Below are 14,677 nucleotides of genomic sequence, written 5' to 3' on the forward strand. Positions count from 1 at the left end.
CTTAGAATTTTCATTTCAATCGTTAACTAAATTCTTGATTGTTCTGCAGTGCGGCTTCTTCAATCGAAATCGTCCAACAGATCACTCGCAGGAGCGACAACCCCTGCGCAATGGCTACCATGGGGATGAGCATCTGTAGATATCGTAGTCTGTAGATGCTTAACCGCCCACCAGTGCCAGTCCGTAGTTAACAACGACTTTGGAACGATTAACACATCGCACTAGAAGTACTAAACATTAGAAAACCCGTAACGAGATTCAGCGAAAACCCCTTCTACTAATACGCGCTCAGAAGTGATCTATCGGAGGCATGAGCGCGATTTAAAAACTACAACAACAACGTATAACTGCTAGTCACGAAATTTTAATAATTTTCTTTTTCAACGAGAGCGCCAGAGAAAATAATTTCACACACAGCTTACCTTTAGACGATGTTCGAACGAAGCTGCAATTAATTTGATTAATTACAATTTTTTTTTTTTTTTGTTTGGTTTGTTTTATCAATCCATGCTAACATTTTATGTGCTATATTTGAATCTTAACAAAGAGCGTTATTTTAAGGAGTGAGTGCGTGCGTGTATGGGTGCGTGAGTGAGTGTCGCGTGATTTGTGTGTTTTCTAGTTAATATGTGTATTTAGGACAGAATAGAGAAAAAATGAGATAGAGAAGTGTCTAACTGCCACAGCCACAGATAAAATAGAAACAAATCCCGAGTTCTAGATACTACTATATATCCTGTACCCAAAATGACTTCAAAATTAAAGAACCTTCTCCTTTGAAGCTGAGAAGGAGTTTGGTTTGCAAAAAACAAACCCTATCGTTATATTCGAGTATATACATATACATATACTTACTCTTCTCTTTTTATCTATTTGCCTTTTTTCCGAGTACAGGGTATATACATATATATATATTTATATATATAAAACAATGCGTTAGGTGCTACTCTATAGTTATAGATATCTTATGACCATTTGAAATTGTTGGTGTATTGATGTTTTCCCTTTCAAGTTCTCCCCCTTTTTGAAACTAGATGGCCAAACTCAAAGTTAGGCAATTCAAAAACAAACAATAACTTGTTGAAAAAATGAAGAAAAATTTTAATAGTTCATATATATATATATATAAATATATATGTAGTACATATATAATTTTTTTTTGTTTAGGTTGTACAATATAATTTTTTGTAAATACTAAAAAAAAGAAATAGAAAGTGCAGCATTGAGTTAAGAAACTTGCATTTATTTCTTCACTACACCGCAAGAAGTCGAGGCCCAGAAAATGGAACCGCACTCCTTCTTTTGGTGTACTCTCGAAATACATAGGAACCGCTCGAACGGGGGAGTGCGCACTTGTTTGTGTTACCGGGTGGCTTTACATATTCTGCCCAATATATTGCTATTAATTAATTAATTAATTGTAAACTGTGTAATTTTACTAACGGAATCTCCGCAACTCTTGCTTGCAGTTAGTTTTGTCAAATTGTTCGCTATTATTTAATTTATTAACTGTACTTATTAACGCGCGTTTTTCAATGATTTGTATTAAACGAATAATTGTTAATTTAAGGACTATGAAATAAAAAAAATCGATTATAATAAAAACAAAACAAATGCAAGCTAATTTCGATCATACAATTTCAAATCCGACTAATCCAGATCAGATATTCTTGAAAAACAATCGTTTTTTAACCTTTCACATACTCTTCCCCTATAAATTATTACTGTAAATAGTGGATGTCTTTTAAAAACTCTATCTTTTAAAGCTCTTGGATGTGAATAGAACATTTCTTCATCTATATAGCCATTTTGGAATAAAACCTGCAATCTTTAAATTAATTTTATGAAGTTTTTCAATTCAGTCCGAAATAAAAATTTAATTGTTCAATACTTGATTCAATAACGTGCATCTCGTAACTATAATATCGATATTGGTAATTTCATAACAAATTTCTCGACTCTTGAATAAACATTTTCAATAGGAGGCTTTTCCTAAATTTCAAATCTACCACAGATAAGATAGATAAATCACAATTATGGTTACGATTTCCTTATAAATATATAAATATATTTAATATTTTATTAGATTTATTTGAAGTATTACAAACGACATTTAACATCTAAAACATTCCTTTTGAAGAATTTCAGGTGTTTTTATCTTTTTTTTTTCACATACACTCTATGTAAATAAATAGTTGCTAGTAGATACATATGTACATACAAATGGCATATATACAGTACATATATACATAAGGAGTCTAATATCAAATGTCTTCATTGTAATAACAACAACTATAAATAGGTGTAGCATACGAAGAAATTCTATTCTTCACATTTGGATAAGGAGGTGTGATTTAATTGCTACTTAGGTTAATTATCTAACATTCACAAATGGGTCAAGCCGGGGCCTACTCTCCAATTTTCTATCGGGCGTCGTAAGGCACATGACTGCTTTTAATATCCACATTAAACATACGAGACCATTCCGCGATTACATCAAACTATAACAAATATGGGTACAAATAATGTCAAAATCCACCCTCAAATTTATTTGGTTGTATTACTTACATCGCGCTCCATGATGTTGTCGCAGAAACTCAGGTCCAATAATTGTAATTTGGGACAGTTTACCAAAATGCTAGAAGACATACACACTTGAACAATACATATAGGTATTTGAAACTAAACTTAACTTACTCGTAGATGCGCTCGCGAGTTATATTTAGTATGCCCATCAAGTCGAGCTGTTCTAGATTCTTGCCCAAGGTCGCGATGTGCACGAGATCTCGTTCGGTGGTGCCGCGCACCGCAGATAAAAACAGTTTCTTTAGCTTGGGGCAGTTAGCCAACAGCTGGTACAGTCCATCGCCAAGCGAGGCCTCGCGCAAGCTGAAAGTTATAGAGGATTGTTAAATTGTTCGAAGCTGGCAGGAGTGTAGGAGAAAGGACGGCTTTCGACTCACCACCAGCCTAAGTCGAGCTCCTCGAGCTGCGTACAGCGCGCAATGGACTGCAGACCGCGTGCGGATAAGAAATGCGCCTTCCACATGTCCAGTGAGATCAGTTGTGTGTTGTATGTGGCCAGATGCGAAGCCACATTGTCCATGTTTACAGAGACGCCGCAAAATGCTGCAGGTTGAAACAATCAATTAATTATTAAATATTTAGTATAGCAAAATTTGTTTAATTCTTATTGTTGAAATAAGGATCTAGTGCGATTCCTTTCTATCTGAGCTTTTATTTTGTGAAAGCTACAATTCAAAAAATGTTTTCTTTAAGCCCAGCTGTTTCAAATCTTTCTGGGGTATATGCTATTTAAAAACCAAGTAGATCCATTGCTTACCCAAATTCAAATGCTTCAATTTGCGATTTCCCTCCAGCATGCTTAGGAGTAGTTCGGATTCGAAGGCCGTTTGAAACAAGTCCAGGCGTTCCAGATTTTTTAGATTTGCCAAACATGAGAAGTTAAGCAATGGTGGATCCGTGGCACAATTACGCAGACTGAGCTCTGCAATTATAAATTTGGAAAGACGCATGAATAGAAAAGTCCGGGAGAGAGAAAGAGAGAAATACAGAGCGAGAAAGAGATGGAAAGGTGGATAGCATGTGCAAACCTGTCAAATTATCACAGACTATGCCGACTGTTTCAATACAGGTGGCATTAAGAAATTTACAGGAGTTGAGCCGCAGGTGGGTGAGGTTATCGCCTCGTTGGGTTAGGAATCTGTAAGTAAAAGAAATATATCAAGGGCTTAACTAGCGACATCATTCACACTAACTTTTTAAATTCGGTGGGCGAGACATCGCCAAAGCCACCACACCAGGAAAGATCGAGTTTCCGCAACATGGTAGCGCGTTTCGCCAGCGTGCACAACAGCTCCGAGTTGGCCAACTGCCAGTAGGGCTTTAAATTTAGCTCGCCGTAGAGCAGCGGATGCGTTGAGATGTCGTAGAAGGTGCGCGACACTTGCCCCACACAAAACAGCGTCTTGAGATCCAGGTAACTGAGAATCTTTAACAATATTTCGAACTGCAAACAAAATTAATTATCAACTAATTGCATTGGCAATGATATTGCAGTCAAGGCCAGCCCGTAATTTACCGGCAGATCTGTTAAACAAATATCTGGTACATTCGACGCCACTATTTGTGTTGTTGCTGTCGCCGACGCAACGTCAGATTCATCAACTTTGTTGTCCACAAGGAACTTGCTGAGATCATTGTTGATGAACTCGTGCAGCTTGAGGGCATAGTTGTCACGGCAGCTCGGCTGGAATTTCAGCGAACGCAGCTTACAGCTAATGGGACCTGTTCGCTGAAGTTCCTGCAGAGTGTGTTGCATGCGGCGCAACGAAACAGTCCGCCCACACAGCATGATAGCATCAACTTCTGTATAGTAGTGCAGACGACTGTGGTTGAAGTCGATGCGCAGCGTTCTGTGGAATGTATTTATTGATATGTGAAGCATCGTACTCAACAGGCGGTGCACTCACTTTGTAATTATGGAGGTTTTCTTGAGTGGGGGCGCAAAACGACGCGCCTCACGGGCTCTACTCTCTGCCGGGCCACTCTTGCTTAACTCCTCGGCACTAGCTTTCCACAGACATACCCAGTTCTTGGTAATGCTATGCGCCCATATGCGCACCACGGCGCCCGGATTATAGGTCTCGAAAATGGCCACTTCTGTGGGTACGACAAAGTCCTCAAAGTAAACAACTGCAAGGAAGATGTTAACATACGTCAGATTTGACAAAAACAAGAATCTAAATTAAAAATCAAAATTAAATGTTTTTATTGTGGTGCAATTCTTGGTTTCGATTCCCCCAATTGTTTTAAATGCTGTTTTTTTTTTTTGTGTTTTTAAAAGCGTATAATAAACTTAAAGAAACCTTAGGTTCTTTAACTTGAACATTATTTGAGATTTAGACCTGTTTTTGATAAATAAGCCCTAAATGTCGTCAGTGGCTTACCAATGTAATCATGTGTGGCGACCGCTGGCATATTTTGCGGTTGTATTTCGCGTGTGGCTGACGGAGCACGTTGCCACCAATCCCCATAGGTGCGCTGCAGAAGTGGGAAAGAGGGCGAGAATGTGCGGATAATAGAGGATTTAGAAAAACTAATAGTTATGGTGCGAGGTTAGCTGACTCACCATTGTGAAGGTCTCAGGGTAATCCCCGTAGGCAGGAAATTTGGTGGGTCGTCCTATGATATTGGCTGCCGTATAGGATATGCTATAGTCGATGCCGTATTGCGAGCTGAAGTCGAGCACACCCAGCACATACTGCTCCAAATGGTAGCCCTGCTCATTGTGATCATTTTGCATTTTGCCGCCACATCCCAACCAATTTCCATATTCGTTTTGGCGCTGCATCAGCATGGCGGTAAAGTCGATCAGAGCATCCGGCTCCGTATCGCTGGAGCTGACATCGTCGCCGTTATAGGCCAGCAGCGACATCGTTGAGTTCGGTTTGCTGCCACCGCTATCCGTGTTGCTGTCACCAGTGTTGTTGGGATTGTAGTAGCTGCGTCCGTACCTAAGCCTCAGCGTATCGTTTGCTTGAAAAAATAATCGTCGCTCATCAACATACCAACGCGACCGCCTTGCATAATAACGCGCAGTGGCTGCGAGCGAGGGTGCTCGCTGCTCCTCCTGCTCCGGTTTGAAATAGTTGCTGTGGTGTAAACGCAGGCCAAATGTAATTTTGGCGTTCTTTTACTAACGCAGGCACCGATGATGAACACAACAACTTGAAAAGTTGTTGTGCTCACAAGCTGTGCTGCGTCCTTGAAAACGGTTTTTTCGTTCGAATTGTTCGTCCTCGTCCTTGCTGTTGTCTGTCGACGCGCTCCAATGTCACCAGCTAGCAGACTTGGACAGCTGTCCTTGAGCTTGAAGCCTGTGTTGTTTTTTTTTTTTTTTAGAACAAGCGAGCGAAGCGGTAGACACTACACGTTTTCTTGCCAGGCGCCAACTGTTTAGTGTATGTAAATGCTTAAGCAAAGGCAAATGTAAAAGCAAAAGAAAGAAGCGAAGAGCTCAATAAATAGTGGGGTTCAGAACTAATCCAATTAGTGGGCCCCGTTTGCAGAATTTGTCCTCCGCTTTGTCCAATTATGATAAAGTCGTCGCTGATGAATTGTTTAACGAACTTTGGCAACAGATGCGGCCAATCTTTTTGTTGTTGTCGTTCTCGTCGATCACGGCTTTTGCTTCTGTTTCTGCTTCAGTCGATGTCCTTTTTCCACTTTAATTAACGACGAATTTTGAGAAGAAACAAAATGTAGAACAAAAAAATTTGGCACGACACAAAATGAAAACAACCAGGGCTGCAACATTTAATTCAGTCGATAACATTGAAGCCTTTGGTAACGGCTGAGCAAATTATAGGTTAGGGGCGCTAGACACGATAAGACTGCTTGGAGTTGCAAAATACATTTGTAGCGCCTGAGAAAATTCCGTACGTGTGCGTGATACTAAATTTTGAACATTTTTCAGATAATCAATCAACTTGATGATAAATAAGTTTCTTGGAGGATGAATATATCTTATCAAAATAAAGCTCTACTAGATAAAATTCCCAATGATTATATTATTATTTATTATTTCAGCTACGGATATTGCTAATAAATTTAAAATTATCGCGACAACTGATCAATTTGATTTCATATTATGCATATACATATAAGCAGGTGTGTCTGAACGTGTACACCTTCACGGCTTTAGTGATGGACTACAGCTGCTGAAGCAACAGCTGGTCGGTCAGTTGCGCTGCTGCTGTTCCATGCGATTGTTGACAACTAATTTGTTGTTGTGGTTTGCTGGTATTAGGAGTTACCACACCCGAAGGATGCCAGTGAAGAAGGAGGAGCCGGCTCAGTGCCTTAACTATCGTAATAAACTTATTTTGGCGCCCATGGTGCGAGTGGGAACTCTGCCCATGCGTTTGCTGGCGCTTGAAATGGGCGCCGACATTGTTTATACCGAGGAGCTCATCGATTTGAAACTCATCAAGAGCATACGGCGAGTTAACCGTGAGTTACGACCACAGATTGTATTTGCTCTGATTTCCCACCAATCTGATATTCTTTTCCTGCAGCTGCGTTGGGTACTGTGGATTTTGTGGATCCTTCTGATGGTACAATTGTCTTCCGAACCTGTGCTCTGGAGAAATCACAGCTGGTGCTCCAAATGGGAACAAGCGATGCCGCTCGTGCTCTGGCTGTGGGCAAATTGGTGCAGCAGGATATTGCCGGCCTTGACATTAATATGGGCTGCCCCAAGGAGTTTTCCATCAAGGGCGGCATGGGCGCAGCCCTACTCTCGCAACCAGAAAAGGCGGCTCACATATTGCGGAATCTGTGCACAAATCTAGACATTCCGGTTACCTGCAAGATTCGCATACTGCCCCAAGTAGAGGACACAATACAACTTGTTCGTCAGCTTGCGGCCACAGGTATTGCTGCAATTGGCATTCATGCTCGGACGCAAGCAGAACGCCCGCAACATCAGCCACATCCCGATGTGCTGCGTGCCGTGGCCGATGCTGTCGATATACCCATTATAGCGAACGGAGGTTCCCGCGATATGCATGCCTATGAGGATTTGTACAAATTTCAACGTGAATGCGGCGCGGATAGTGTCATGGTTGCTCGGGCCGCCCAGATCAACGTCTCCATATTCCGCAAGGAAGGATCATTGCCCATGGATGAAATTATCTATAAGTATTTGCGCCTTTGTGTAGATTACGATAATGCGGCACACAATACGAAATACTGTGTGCAGAACATACTAAAAGAGTTGCAGGAATCGCCACGTGGCAAGCAGTTCCTGCAATGCCAAACGCTCCAGCAAATGTGGTGAGTGTCTGGAAATCCTTTATACTACTCTAATTATTTTACTGTCCAAGGTTTTCGTGGGCTGCGATCAGAAGATTCCTCAAGGGTCGTTAATAGAAACAAACATGGTGCAATTGGTTATTAGTTGGGGGTGCTTCACTATAAATATTGTAAGAGATGTGCCTGTCTCTAAATCTGAATCTCTGTCTGAATCGTGTATGTTTGTTTTATTCTTTTAACCTTGAGTTGGGTGCAGCGATCAAGACATCTATTATGCGACCCTTGTTATTTTTGGAAACTTTACAAGTTTAAACAATATGTCTGATCATGTATTTATAAAAATGTGTACAACTTTGCAGCGAACTTTGGCAACTGGGCGATTATTGCAAGCGAAAGCAACGTGAGCTAAAAGCGAAGGGCAATTTGGGACGACATGATGTTGTGCCCGGATCGAATCTGGCGAAACGGGCCAGGCTTGAGGGGAATGAAGATGCATACGCAGGTGTTATGCAACGAAATGTGGCCTTTCTACGATCCACTTACGCAAGTGGTAAGAACATTTTCATGCTTGGCAAGTGTAACAATTTTGCTGAAGAGCCTTGTACCTGCAGATAATGAGTTGCCAAAGACGGTGCTTTATGTGCACGCTGGACGTGAGGGGAATGAGACGCCCACATACGAGACTCAACGTTGTGACAAACTCTTCCGCGCTATCTGCAGCTACGACGGGCAACGGTACAGCAGCAGTTTCTGGGAAAAAAACAAGAAGCAAGCGGAACAAGGAGCGGCTCTCGTGGCGCTTCTGGAGCTGGGAATTGTGCAGGAGACAATACTTTGCGAAAATGGCAGTCTGATCAGTTAGCAAAGTCAATTGTGACATAATAATAATTATTATTTCTTTATTAATTTCCTAAGAGTGTGTGTGTCTCTCTCTCTGTTCATCCTCTGTTTCTTGCGCTCTCTTCTCGATTATATGCTTCTATATATCACTGTCTGCGCTGCGTTGCGTTTGGAGGCGGGGGCATCATGTCATGATCGTCACGATAGCCATAAGTTGATATATAGTCCAGCAGAATTTCCTTGGTGATCGGATGTTTTATGCTTTCGACGACAGCTGCAAGAGATTTCCAAAACTGGATTATGAGCGAACAGTATGTGGCTATTGAGAGCTGTTTATCTTACCCATGGCCGTGTTATAGCTGTTGGGTAATTTTTTGTCCGTACGCTCCCTCATGAACTCCCAATTGCCGCGTAAATTCATCGTACACTCTACGATCTTGTTGTCCAATTCACGTATATCCTTTGTGAGCTTCTGAAGATGGCCGAAGGGTACATCATGGCCGCCAACATATAAGAATCCTACTTTTTTTGTGAGGAGACTGCCAAGAAGTTATACATTAGAAAGTAAAATAATGGAGAGCATAATGTGTGGCTTACCCCTCGCCACTCTCTGTGATAATTTTAAGACGAAAATCGACAGAGTTAAGTTCGTGTGGCTTCCATTTAAAGACATCGCTGCAGACGCCGGCTTTGTAGGGCTGTTGCGATGGCTGAAAGATGAGGCCATCCGGTTCATGGGCTAGCGATCGGGAGAACTTCTCGCCCAGCAGTGAGGCGGTTACGTTGATTTCCCAGAAGTCCTTGTTGCGCACACTAAACGGCTCCAACCCACGATTTATGATGCCGTGCTTCATGGCCTGGTAGCGCGGCTCTAAAAGAAGAGTCAACGGAGCATAAAGAAAAGCATTTGCAGAGACTGGCTTTAATTACCGATGACCTCCTTCTTGATGTAGTTTAAGCGATTGGGGAAGAAGTGCGTTTGGCTCACATCGTGGTTGTTCAGACGCACAATATCATAAACGAGATATCGCGGCGTGTACGAGTCCCCAACCTTATCCAGCACCATTTCCTGCAAAGAAGAATTTAAAATAATGATGATTGATTAATGCTTAATGCCACTTACGCCATCAAGTAAAGTATTTTCAAGATGCTCGTTCAGATTGTTGAGACGCACAAAAGTAATGCCCTCGACCTGAAAGCACGAGTGATTACGATCGAAAAAGAATATCTCGTCTCGCTTGTTTATGAGCATCATGTAACGTGTGCCGTCTGCTTTCCAGGAAACACGATATGGCATCTCGTGCAGTCGCTTAATATTGTGCCTGTCCATACTGATTGGCTGTGCGCCTGGGAAGCCATGTTTGTTCCAGTTACACCACTCCTGCACCTTATACTGCAGATCGGAGAGACGCGGCTGATCCGTCACTTGACGCACGCCAGGCACACCAGACATGAAGGCGGCGTTCTTAACGACCATTTCGCGACGTCGCTTTCGTTTCGCTGTAGAACCATCGGCATTGCTTCCATCACCTGCTTCTTCACCTTCCAGGTCGTCATCATCCTCGAGGGTGGATGCGGCGTTTGCGCTGGACGTGCCCGCAGATGATGCCGCTTGAGATGTGGACGAGGTATCGTCATCGTATTGACGCTTTCTGCTACTTTCCTGCGCATTTCCATTGCTATCATCGTACTCTAAACACCAGTGGGGTTGCTCCGGCGCCTGTGGTGCGTATTCTTCGTCCTCGTAACGACGGAAGAGTTCATTGATGTAGTCTTGTTTATAAATGCCAGGTGGGCGGGCATTGGCAAATATGGCCATGGCAGCCTCCACAGAGCAGTCCAGACGTTCCACCATATAGGAGACTATGAGAAATCCAGTTCGATTGAAGCCATGTGTACAGTGCACTGCAATCACATCGAAGGGACGTTCGTTGATAAAGTTGTCGACAATTTCGATAAAGGCGTGCGTTTGTTCCGGAGATGGCGTCTCGCCGTGCCCCCGACACTGCAGTTTTATGTATTGGGCGCCTCGCCCCTCTACCGTAGCACGATCATAGAAACGCTTTGTGTTCGTCAAATCCACCCACATACCCAGCTTCAGCTGCAAAACACAACGGTTGTGATTAGTGAAATATAAACATACGGTTATGGTGTTTATTAGTACCTTCAATGTTTTGCAATAGTCGAACAGCATCTCGGGCAGAAATGTGCACTCAATGGGCATTTTGTCCTGGAAGGCCTTGCTGAGTGGCGTTTTGAAAGCGAGGAAACGTTCGGCAATAATTGAGTCGCTTTTTCGTGGACAATACAGCCAGCGGTTGGGCAATGGCCCGGAACCTCGTTCCCGTTGTTGAGACATGCTGCAGCAGCTGCACCTGTGCCTCGGTTAGAGTTGACAGTGACAGTACCTGGAGGATCTGCAGCAGGCACAGGCATACGCAAGCGATTTGCTCGTGTGTGTGTGTATGGGGCCACTGGGCCAATTCTGTCGTTTACGAGGCTCTTGCCGGCTGCCAATTATTGTTGGCTTCTCTTTGTCGAAACCAACCTGCCTGCCAGCACCTGTGCTCCGTTGTTTTATAATTTATATTGCGTTTTTTAACTACTTCACATTTTCACCAAAAATAAAAAATTGAAAAACCTAAAGCAGGCAGCGTAGACAGAGTGGCCGCTTTGGTTTGTGTGCGTCCCTGTGTGCGTGTTGTGACGAAGAGTGTTGCCACCGATAGCTCGCAATGCCACAAAACAGCTGGAGGCAAGTTGGCAACGCGTCTCCTTTAGACCAACTACTCGCACAATTGCGTTGCACTTTTTGTAGGAAAGTTTTTACAATTTCATAGATATTGAATATTGATGCGGATGCTGAACAATTATTTAATTTGATATTGCACATATGCTGAAACGTCACAGTGCCAATCGATATACGATGCTGCCGCAAAACGATTATTCAACACGCCAGTAAATATATTAGCCATATCGATAGTACCGATAAATATTTGCATGCACGTTGGTATAAATTCAAAATGTGGACAGCACCCCAAAATATCCATATCAAAAATAAATTATTTCATAATTACATTTACAGGTGCTTGCACTGCTGTTAGCGATACAGCTTAACCACTGCACATATCTGTGGCAATTACACAAGCTGAAAATTATTTACTGGAATGTAAATAAACAAAAATGCTCATACTGAACGCATTATTATTGTTAAATCTGCTACTTAAGACTTGACAAAAGTAAACAAATGCCGTGGCAGCGGTAAAAACAACAACAGCCACAGAGAGACGAATCATCGTCGCTGCTTTTTCTGATGAGCGGAACGCTTCGTTTTTCATTCAATCGATGATCATTGGCCGAATTTCATTGCTAATTTTGCGTTTCACCCGAATGCGATTGCTAATTTTTTTGCTTGCTAGATTTTCGCGTATTCTCGTGTATGTTTTATAGTGAACTGTGTGGTGTTATTAAAATAGTGTATATATATTTTTCTTTTTATTTCACACCACTCGAAATTCAAGAATTTTAAAAGCAATGGCCACCAATGCTGTGTCCACTCCAAGAATCTTAACAAAACCTATAAACAATCCACAAATAACGGTCACAAATCCCGAACGCATAACAACAAAAACAAAGGCAAAGCCAGAACCAAAATCACCGGACACTTTGGCAGCTTTGGTGGCCAGAAAGAGCTTAACATCCATGTCCGACGAGGAGATTATACAGGAGAATCTCAAGGAAATACTTGATAAGCAGTCTCGCGTATGTATTTTAAACACTCCAACAGTATTTCTCATGCTGCACAAAGCCCCACCAAAATGTTTCAGTATGCAAGTGTGTGTGATTGACAGATTCCTCCACCTAAATAAGTATTACCTTGATTTAAAAAAGGAAAAAAGAAGAAAAACTTTCATGCTCACTATGATGCCGTCATTGAAATGCCAATGGACCAATTCTTTGTAAGTTGTTGCCGTGGACACCGGACAGCCGTGGGCCATGGCAATAGTATCAATGTATTCCATACGACGCCATCGTATGTGCGCGGTTTAGTATATATAGTATATATATTTATATATTCATGATCTCGAACGGAAGAAAAGTTTATAAACAAAGTTTTTATGGGCGGCTGCTACACACACACACTTACAGAAACGCATTCATGTTATTTTATGAATTGGAAAATTTGCGCCCTCCTAACACTAAACATCCTCCATATACATATGTATATCTATATATTTATGTATTTTTTAAAGGAGGAACGCAAAGCTAATGGCCGTCTGGTAGCCGTCATCTTAGCCTTTTTGGGTAAGTATTGTTAACAGAACGTACGAACAATGTCCAGTAGAGTTAGAGGGCTCCCTACTATGCCAAAACCAAAATTATAAAAACAACTTTATATTGTATTCAAATTAATTTGATTAGACAATATAGAGTTCCCCAAAATATCAATTAATATTTGTATGTATTTCTTCCTTAGAGTTACGTATAGCAAGCAATCCAGATAAAATTTAAGGAATTTCAGTTATAATTATAAATACTACAATTATTCATATTACAATAAATTTCACTACAGTTATCTTTGTGGCCATCTACCATGCATGGATTCGGAAAACCGCCGCATTAGCAGGTATGCTGGTGCCTGCCGGCATAATGATCTCGTACGGAGCTTGGGTGGTTATCCTGGCAAAGCGTGATAAACACAAACGTGCTCTCTTTGTAAGTTAGAACCAGCATCCTCATTAGCTCTAGCCCTTAATTTTCTGCCTCTCCTTCACAGGAGCGTCACATTGAAGAGGTGGCGCTAAAAAACAAGAATGAACTGGAGGAGAAGCACTCACGCTTGAAGCAAAAGTCTGAGGACCCACAGCCAAGTGGGAGTGCTGCTACCACATTGCAGTATGTGAATGAACTGATGCCTGGTCGGGAGCATCGCAAGAAGCCGCGGCGTCACAGGTCGAGACAACAGCCTGCCGCTGATGCCTCTGTTGTCACAGTCCATAGGAGCCATGGGAAGCGTCCAAGCATTAGACAAAAGCTTTTTGGTCAAACCATTGCCCATGTCAAGCTTATGGAGCAGCATCGGGATAGTGTCGACTCCACAACGACGACGACAACACAAACTGCAGATGGAGATGCTTCCGCCCTGGAGCTCAGCGAGAAGCGCAAACGTCTCCAGCGTCTGGACACGCTGCCCATGCCCCAAGTGGTGCGCATGAACTCCGCACCGTGACAGAGGCAGTGCCTTCACACACAAGTAGATAAGGGTAAATAAATGTATTATAAAAAATATAAACAGGAAATTCGATTTATAAATAAATGCCCATCAACAGAAGGAAACGATCGCAATAAAATCGATTTAAAATATCTACCCGTGCATACAAACAATATGTATGTACATACATATGTACTATATACATATGTATGTATGTATGTATGTAAACATATTAATCGTCTAGCAAATTTATTGTGCACAATTGAACTAAATTTGAAATTGTTGTAGAGACTGTCCAGATGAAATATTAAACTAAATCTCAAACTGGAATGTTAATTAGCCCTAATCCTAAACAGCATCAGTAAGCATTACTAATCTTTATACTTGTAAGTGCTCTTCTTGTATACTACATTGCTGTTTAACAAAATAGCGTTACAAGTTCATATTTTACTGCAACATTTTACTATTTATTATGCTCAATAAGAGCGGTTTCAGTTTTTCTTTCTTAAGTATTTCTTATATTTGCACGTTTTTCTATTGTTCATTAATATCTACGTATGTATGTAAATACATCCATATGTACATACATATGTAAACAGCCGTGCGTGCCCTCTGACACGCATAGGTTGTGTAGATTTGGGAAATGGAATGTAATAAATAGCGTGCCCATTGCCAATGCCCCCGACTCCACACCATTTGCGGTTTGGGTTTATCTTTTCGATTTACAACACAAGCATTGTTTGTATGCAAATACATACATACATATGTACATACCAAGACGGAGGG

The 14,677-nt window shown here is 41.7% G+C and overlaps 5 protein-coding genes across 6 annotated transcripts in view; 3 read left to right on the plus strand and 2 right to left on the minus strand.

The window, feature by feature from the left end:
- The window catches only part of LOC115629836 (integrin alpha-PS2), a 62,930-nt gene extending 61,325 nt beyond the window's left edge, over positions 1-1,605 (plus strand). For both annotated transcript variants that reach the window (XM_030526412.1, XM_030526413.1), the window contains one exon: positions 50-1,605. In XM_030526412.1, coding sequence (XP_030382272.1) covers positions 50-139 — 90 coding nt within the window. In that variant the 3' untranslated portion in view covers positions 140-1,605. The remainder of the gene's footprint in view (positions 1-49) is intronic.
- A 543-nt stretch (positions 1,606-2,148) lies between these two features.
- On the minus strand, positions 2,149-6,282 carry LOC115629793 (F-box/LRR-repeat protein 4). The gene is made up of 11 exons (XM_030526352.1): positions 5,153-6,282; positions 4,971-5,064; positions 4,494-4,716; positions 4,103-4,436; positions 3,780-4,030; positions 3,615-3,724; positions 3,344-3,508; positions 2,964-3,129; positions 2,698-2,889; positions 2,569-2,638; positions 2,149-2,501 (listed from the first exon to the last, which is right to left on the minus strand). Exons 1-11 carry the CDS (start codon positions 5,456-5,458, stop codon positions 2,424-2,426), a joined length of 1,989 nt encoding a protein of 662 aa, XP_030382212.1. The 5' UTR covers positions 5,459-6,282; the 3' UTR covers positions 2,149-2,423.
- A 561-nt stretch (positions 6,283-6,843) lies between these two features.
- On the plus strand, positions 6,844-8,753 carry LOC115629783 (tRNA-dihydrouridine(20) synthase [NAD(P)+]-like). The gene is made up of 4 exons (XM_030526337.1): positions 6,844-7,035; positions 7,101-7,860; positions 8,199-8,389; positions 8,451-8,753. Exons 1-4 carry the CDS (start codon positions 6,852-6,854, stop codon positions 8,699-8,701), a joined length of 1,386 nt encoding a protein of 461 aa, XP_030382197.1. The 5' UTR covers positions 6,844-6,851; the 3' UTR covers positions 8,702-8,753.
- LOC115629782 (mRNA-capping enzyme) lies at positions 8,711-11,578 on the minus strand. Its single transcript, XM_030526336.1, has 6 exons — positions 10,844-11,578; positions 9,803-10,780; positions 9,610-9,748; positions 9,277-9,550; positions 9,022-9,218; positions 8,711-8,953 (listed from the first exon to the last, which is right to left on the minus strand). Exons 1-6 carry the CDS (start codon positions 11,036-11,038, stop codon positions 8,826-8,828), a joined length of 1,911 nt encoding a protein of 636 aa, XP_030382196.1. The 5' UTR covers positions 11,039-11,578; the 3' UTR covers positions 8,711-8,825.
- Positions 11,579-12,213: 635 nt separating this feature from the next.
- Positions 12,214-13,971, plus strand: LOC115629774. Its single transcript, XM_030526329.1, has 4 exons — positions 12,214-12,441; positions 12,933-12,984; positions 13,253-13,395; positions 13,457-13,971. Exons 1-4 carry the CDS (start codon positions 12,214-12,216, stop codon positions 13,907-13,909), a joined length of 876 nt encoding a protein of 291 aa, XP_030382189.1. The 3' UTR covers positions 13,910-13,971.
- Positions 13,972-14,677: the final 706 nt, after the last annotated feature.

This window comes from Scaptodrosophila lebanonensis, unplaced genomic scaffold, assembly GCF_003285725.1.
Source record: "Scaptodrosophila lebanonensis strain 11010-0011.00,11010-0021.00 unplaced genomic scaffold, SlebRS2 tig00000165-arrow-arrow-pilon, whole genome shotgun sequence".
Taxonomy (NCBI): Eukaryota; Metazoa; Arthropoda; class Insecta; order Diptera; family Drosophilidae; genus Scaptodrosophila; species Scaptodrosophila lebanonensis.

Coding starts and splice junctions, on each gene's coding strand:
- LOC115629774 (XM_030526329.1), top strand. CDS start 12,214: ATGGCCACCAATGCTGTGTCCACTCCAAGAATCTTAACAAAACCTATA. Junction 12,442..12,932: donor TACTTGATAAGCAGTCTCGC/GTATGTATTTTA, acceptor TATTTTTTAAAG/GAGGAACGCAAAGCTAATGG. Junction 12,985..13,252: donor CGTCATCTTAGCCTTTTTGG/GTAAGTATTGTT, acceptor ATTTCACTACAG/TTATCTTTGTGGCCATCTAC.
- LOC115629793 (XM_030526352.1), bottom strand. CDS start 5,458: ATGTCGCTGCTGGCCTATAACGGCGACGATGTCAGCTCCAGCGATACG. Junction 4,437..4,493: donor AAAACCTCCATAATTACAAA/GTGAGTGCACCG, acceptor TACATTCCACAG/AACGCTGCGCATCGACTTCA. Junction 4,031..4,102: donor TTTGTTTAACAGATCTGCCG/GTAAATTACGGG, acceptor TTTTGTTTGCAG/TTCGAAATATTGTTAAAGAT.
- LOC115629783 (XM_030526337.1), top strand. CDS start 6,852: ATGCCAGTGAAGAAGGAGGAGCCGGCTCAGTGCCTTAACTATCGTAAT. Junction 7,036..7,100: donor GAGCATACGGCGAGTTAACC/GTGAGTTACGAC, acceptor CTTTTCCTGCAG/CTGCGTTGGGTACTGTGGAT. Junction 7,861..8,198: donor CAAACGCTCCAGCAAATGTG/GTGAGTGTCTGG, acceptor ACAACTTTGCAG/CGAACTTTGGCAACTGGGCG.
- LOC115629782 (XM_030526336.1), bottom strand. CDS start 11,038: ATGTCTCAACAACGGGAACGAGGTTCCGGGCCATTGCCCAACCGCTGG. Junction 9,551..9,609: donor CATCAAGAAGGAGGTCATCG/GTAATTAAAGCC, acceptor CTCTTCTTTTAG/AGCCGCGCTACCAGGCCATG. Junction 9,219..9,276: donor ATCACAGAGAGTGGCGAGGG/GTAAGCCACACA, acceptor ACTTCTTGGCAG/TCTCCTCACAAAAAAAGTAG.